The 6749-nt window shown below is 39.0% G+C and overlaps 1 protein-coding gene across 3 annotated transcripts in view; it reads right to left on the bottom strand.

Annotated features, from left to right (window-relative positions):
- Nucleotides 1–3270: 3270 nt before the first annotated feature.
- The window catches only part of CERS3 (ceramide synthase 3), a 107176-nt gene continuing 103697 nt past the window's right edge, over nucleotides 3271–6749 (bottom strand). For 2 of the 3 annotated variants that reach the window (XM_057722992.1, XM_057722993.1), the window contains one exon: nucleotides 3271–5497. In XM_057722992.1, coding sequence (XP_057578975.1) covers nucleotides 5348–5497 — 150 coding nt within the window. In that variant the 3' untranslated portion in view covers nucleotides 3271–5347. The remainder of the gene's footprint in view (nucleotides 5498–6749) is intronic. The other variant, XR_009051423.1, reaches the window with a different exon arrangement.

The raw sequence follows: 6749 nt of genomic DNA, 5'->3' as shown, positions 1-6749 counted from the left end.
GGTGAGTAGGACTTCTTCATGTATACTGGATATGAGCCCTTTGCCAGTTTTAAGTGTTGCCAATATTTTCTCCCACTCCATAGCTTGCCTTTTCACTCTCTTAATGGTGTCTTTTGAGAAACAGAAATTCTTTATCATCATTTAATCTGATTCATTACTATGTTCCTTTACAGATAATTGTCTTAGCCAGTCTTAATCCTTGTCATTTTTGTATAAATTTATACACACACACACACACACACAATGTATGGGGATTTTTTGCATTTACATTTGCAATAACAATTTTTATTTCCTTTTGAGCCTTGTAGTTTTTATTTACTTATTAAATATTATATTGGCTTGGATAAAAAATACAATGTTGAATATATGCAGGATGATGGGCCACCTTGAAGACAGTGGACATTTTTGTCTCAGCGATAATCCCAAGGGCTAAAACTTGATATCCCACCATTATAGCATTATATGATACTGGCTTTATACTGTTTGAAGATGCTATCTATCAGATAAAGGAAATTCCTTCTTACTTTACTGTGAGATTTTTTTTTTAATGAATGGAGGCTGAATTTTATATAAGGCTTTTGAAGATTTGGCTTTTTCCTTTATTCATTTAAAATGGTTAATAACATTAATTTTCAAATAGTACATCAACCACATGTCCCTGAAATAAATCCAACTTGTTTGTCATACACTATCTTCTTTATATATTGCTAATTCACTTTGCTTTTGTTTAGAAAATTTGCACCTATGTTTATGAATGACTTAGACTATACTTGTTGGGTCTTTTTCTCCTAATACTCTTGTCAGATTTTAGTATCCAGATTGTTCTGGCCTTGTAAAATAAACGTGAAAGTGTTCTTTCCTTTTGTCTCTGGAAAAGTTTGTGTAATATTTATGTTAATTCTTCCTTAAATATTGGAAGAATGCACTGGATAAGCCATCTGGGCCTAAAGATTCGGTGGGGGGGGCATATTTTAAAATTTCAGATTTAATTGTTTTGTGTAGAAGACTATTTAGATATCTATTCTTGTGCCCATTTTGACAAGTTGCATTTTTCTAGGAACTTACACATTTTATTTACATCTTCAAATCTTCAAATGTATTGACATAAAGCTGCTCATGATATGCTCTTATTATTTGTTCAGTGTCTGCTTGATCTATAGTGACAGATCCTTTTCATTCCTAATATTGATTATTTGTGTCTTTCTTGATCAGTCTTGCTAGGATTTTATGAACTTTTTTCTTTTAAAGAACCAACTTTTGATTTTGTAATATTCTCTATTATATGTTTGTTTCTTGTTTCATTAACTTCCCTTCTTACTTTTTTAGAGCTATTTAGATCATTGACTTTCATCAGCCTTCTTTACTTATAAAAGCTTTTAATATTATAAAAGCTTTTTTATAATTTTCACTAAATTTGTCACTAGTTGAATCCCACACACCTTTCATTATTTTTTATTGTAACTCATTTTAAAATGTTTTATTTCCATTGTGATTTCTTCTTTGCTACATTTAGAAGTGTATTGCTTAACTTAAAAATGTGTTGATTTTTCTGGTCTAATTTCACTGTGATCGGTGATCATGCTCTATATGATTTAAAACCTTTGAAATGTTTCTGGGATTTGTTTTAAGGCCTGTCATGTGGTCAATTTGGGTAAATGTTCATGTGCACCTGAGAAGAATGTGTGCCTGCATTTGTTGGGTACAGTGCTCTCTCTACATACGTCAACTGGGTCAGTTTTATTCATTTCATTGTTCAAATCATCTATATTCTATTGCTTTTTGGTTGGCTGGTTCTATCAGATACTGAAAGGTGTGTTAAAACCACCCAAACATGATTATGACTTTGTTACTCCTTTTAATTCTGTAAAATTTTTCTTTATATATTTTAAAGGCATATTATTCAGTATATACAGATCTAATTTTTAAATATCTTCCTGGAGGACTGATCCCTTTCACCATTATGAAACATTCCTCTTAATACCCAGTAGCTCTTCTTGCTTTTGTCTGATATTAGAATAGCTACGTCAGATTTTGGGGGATAGAGTTTGCATGGTGTGCCTTTCTCCTTCCTTTTACTTTCAATATTTCTTTTTGCATATATTTATAGCGTTATCTCTTGTAAGCAGAATACAGTTGGGATTTTAAAATATCTAATCTGGTACTCTGTTTTTACATTGGACGTAATTACTTATAAATTTGGATTTGGTAATTAGTACTGCCATCGTACTAACCAGTATAAAACTCTTACAATGTTTTCTATTTGTCTTGACTGTTCTTATGTTTCCTTTTCTTCTTTATTATTTTATTTGAATTCATTTTGGAGTAAATATTCTGTATCATTGTACATTCTCATTTATTAGCATATAAAACTGCTAGTAGGAATAAAACCAGGTGGGGTCACACAGAGTCCTGACTGCTCTTCAGAAGCACCTGGACTTGGTTAAAATGCACATTTCTTTTTCTCATCCCAGAAGTACTGAATCAATATGTGGAGCAGGCAACAGGCATGGTGTGTTTTTAATTAAGCTCAATACGTAATTCTGACGGACAGCCAGTTGAACCATCAATAGACCCTAGTTCCTCCTCCATCTTTGAAGGGTAGGTACAGAAAAAGGGGCTGAGAATATACCTTTAGGACCATGCCCCTCACTTAGCACTTCTACGGCCTTGTGCTACAGGGCTCAGGTACCATGACCCAGGTTAGTCTCTAGCCCACAAGTGTCTGTCTGTCTACACTGTGCACAGCTGAGAGACTCACCCCAGTGAGTCCCAACCCACCACCTCTCCTTGTCTGGTGTCTGGTACCCCAAGGCCAGTGGCCCTAATGCCCTAACTTGGCTCTGTTCTCCTCATTGCTCCCCCTGATTCCCTGCAGGGTGTTTCTAGAAGGCTGGCAAATCTTGGTCTCCACTACTCAGTAAGATCAGTAATGATCCCTAAGAAGCCAAGCCATGTGTGTGCTGCATCTACTCAATCTCCATACATGCTGGGCTCTGTCTTTGTTTTATTGTAAGTCATTACCAGTACAATAACACTGGTGGCATGGTGGACTACATTTTTATAAAGTCCTCTGGTGTATAGTATGAACTCTTTTTTCCTGTAGAAAGAGAGGTTACCCTTAAAATTAATCACAAAAGCCCTAAAAGATGTTACAAAATATGCATCTCTACCTCTTAAGAGGTAGTTTAGTGCTTCCAGCTGTATCATAGATAGTTGAAACTGGCATATCAATTTTACCTTTGATGTTCAAATAAAAAAAAAGAACTGGAGGATAGAGCAACAACTAAACACTTTTTTACCTCAAGCAAGAAAGTATTTGATACAGAGACAAGACCAAAATAAATCAATGAAAAAATTGTTAACTGGAACATAAAAATAGTATCTTAGTGTGATCTTTCACCAAAATAAAAAAATAATATAATATTAATAATAATTCAACGGGTATGCCCTAAAGTGACTGCAGGCATTTGAGATTTATAATATACATTATACATATAATGTTACTGTACACGTAAAAACAAATATTATGCAGAGAAACCTAGCACATGTTTTTCTGTTGTTCTAACAATTTCTTAAAAAGAGATTTTGTTGGGAAAGGATTTTGAAGCTTTTCATTTTTGTTTAGCCTGAAGGTTTTAAAAACATCTTTTTACTGAAAAACAAAACAGAACGCAGACACCTTTACCATAAACAGTGTCCTTTGTGCTCCAGGGGCTGCAGTCCCCATCGGTGGAGCCTGTGTGGGCTTTACTAGTCCCCATGGTCTTTGCTTCCACTTACTTGGCTTTATAATACAGGCCCTGAGCAAAACAGGATAAAGATGCAAAATGTGACAAAAAAATATGAGAGACTGGGTGGGGAAAAGTTGCATATTCTGCTCAGGCTCTTCCTCTGCAAGGCTCTGACTCTCCTCAGGCAGTAACCTGAGAAAGTCTCTGAGGTCTGCCCTGTATGCTGGGTCTGTGGGGGCCAAGAGGTGGCTACTGACCCGCCAGCCCCTCCCTGTCCTCCCGGAGAGGTAGGCAGCCCCAGGAGCTGACACTGACACAAGCATCTGTCCTTGGACATTCCCGGGGGTGTTTTCCAGCGTTGGTTTTGTTCCGCTTTACTATGACACACTCTGATTTGGTGCGATAGCGGAGGTTTGTAGTGCAGCGGTCTCTTTCTGTTTCTAAGACCTCCTTTGGTCAGGAGCTCAGATGCATGCCCTGCCCCAGAAACTGGGCTTCCTGGGTGATAGTGGCTTGGGGAGCAACCTGACCTGGGCCCAGCGCCCCCAGGGAGGCCCCCAGGTGGACCCCACGGCCTGCTGGGTAGCTGTGCTGGCCTGAAGGAGGGGCCCAGGGCCACACAGAGAAGTGCTCCTTTCAGAGAGGAAAGAAGTGAGAAACCGGCAAAAGACAAGAAGGCATGGGGCCCAAACGCTCTCCCTTTGGCCTTGGAGACTGAGGGAGGAGAACCCAGGGGATTTGAGAATTACCTTTGGGGAGCTAACAAATAAACAGTTACCAAATAAAGTGAAAGCAGCTTCCTGGGTACTTGCATTCCTAGGTGTCTCCAGACACATTTAAAAAGAGTTCTTCACGCCTGTGCCTGAACAAAAGTCCAGGCCTATTCAGTGCCAAGTGCCACCAGGCTTCTCTCCCAAACTGGACTGGGGTCACAGTGAAAAGAGGGTCAGGTAACAGTGACACCAGAGCCTACCGTGTGCTCTCTCACTTCTGTTATTAATCTCATGTGATCCTTACTCCAACCCTATGAGGGAGCAGGGCAGGTCTGCTTACTCCCATCAGAGAGACAAAGCATGCAGCGTGGAAGGTTTAGACACTGCCCATGGCAGAGTGGGGCCCGGGGGCCCTGGAAGCCCAGCCCCCTGGTTTGGTTCTGCCACCACCATCCCACTGCCACCTCTAGTTCATTTTTGTGAAAAGAGCTGCTATCTGTGGCCAAACATACCTGAAAAAGTGGGTTGACTTAGCACTTCTCAAACCATCCTGAGGACACGCGAGGTGGGAAAGGGAAGGCCTCCAGCTAAGTGGGCTCCAAACGTCTCACAAGCACGACGGGGCACAATTAGAACCGGAAAGGTTGTCTGGAGAAATCTTTGAAACCTAAGTCCTCACTCCAGTAAAATCCACGGGGATGCATGTATTTAGCATTTTAACGCAAATTAACAACATTTGGTTGAATACATCTTAGGAGGGGGGAAGGTGGTGGTGAGAAAGAGGGAAGGGGAGAATCTGCAGGCCCTGTGGGTCCCGAGGCCACAGCAATGGAGGAGGGAGTGCTCCTGCCTCCCAGCAGCCCTGGCGGTGCACTGCGCGCGGGGAGCTGCACGGGCCTCCAGCTAGTGGCCATGCTGACCGTTGGGGATGAGGTGCCTGGAGGCCCCAAGGCCATTCTTCACACAGTCCGTCTCTTTGCCTTCGGTGGCCTCCTCCTCCTCCTCCTCCTCCTCACGCTCATTCTCACTATCGCTCCGCACATCCTGGATGTTCTAGACAAAGGAAACAACGGGCTGTGAGGGACAACCTTCTGCAAAGACTCTTGAGTGAATAAGCAAACAAATGGGTCCAGTTGAGAGGTATGGCTCCCCTCAGAGAAAACACAGCATTCAAACAAGCAAACATTCACCAAGATAGAACGTATCATAGATCACAAAACAAACCTTAACAGACTTAAAGAATCAAAATTACGCAAAGTGTGTTTCAGGTCCTAATGGAATTAAAGTAGAAATCAATACCAAAAAATAATAGGAAAGTTTCAAAACATTTGGAAAAACAACACACTTATAAATAATCGATGGATCAAAAGAGTAAGTATCAAAGGATCTAGAAATATTTTGAATTAAAATAAAAATACAACATATCGAAATTTCTTCAGTGTAGTTAAAATAGTGCTTAAAAGGAAATGTATACCATGAAATGTTTATATTAGAAAAGAAGAAAAGTCTCTAATGATATGAGCTTTCAACTTAAGAAACTAGGGAAAGAAAGAAAGAAAGGAAGGAAGGAAGGAGGGAAAAAAGAAAGGAAGGAAGGAAGGGAGGAAGAAAGGAAGAAAGAAAAGCAAAATAAGCCCAAAATGAGCAAAGGGAAGGAAATAACAGAGATGAGAAATCAATGAAATTGAAAACAGAGGTAACCTGAGCAGTGTTTTTTTTGTTTGTTTTTTATTGGACTATAATTGCTTTACACTCTTGTACCAGTTTTTGAGGTACACCAAAGTCAATCAGCTGTAAAGTGGTCTTAAAACTAAGAAAAAAATTAAATATGTAGTTTACAACCTTCTGAAAAAGAATGTCATCAGGCACAGATGGTTTCACTGGCAAATTCCATGAAACGTATTAAGAAGAAGTAACACCAAATCTCCACAATCTCTTCCAGAAAAAAGAAGAAGGAACACATCCCAATTTATTTTATGAGGCCAGAATTAACCTGATACCAAAAGCAGACAAAGACAGTATGAGAAAATACAACTACAGGCCAATATCTTTAATGAACTATACATTAAAGTTCTTAACAAAATATTCCAAATCAAAACCAGCAATGTATAAAAAAAAATATGCCACAATAAAGTGGGTTTGTCCCAGTAATGCAAAGCTGGTTCAATATTTGGAAATCAATTAATGTAATCCATTATATTCATAATCTAAAGAAGGAAAAAATGATTCTATCAATTGATGCAGAAAAATCATATGACAAAATTCAACATCCATTCATGATAAAAAATTTAAAAAACTTCTCTGT

This window comes from Hippopotamus amphibius, chromosome 2, assembly GCF_030028045.1.
Source record: "Hippopotamus amphibius kiboko isolate mHipAmp2 chromosome 2, mHipAmp2.hap2, whole genome shotgun sequence".
In the NCBI taxonomy this organism is placed as follows: domain Eukaryota; kingdom Metazoa; phylum Chordata; class Mammalia; order Artiodactyla; family Hippopotamidae; genus Hippopotamus; species Hippopotamus amphibius.
Note: the sequence above shows the minus strand (reverse complement) of the source record. Positions and strands in the feature narration are given on the sequence as shown.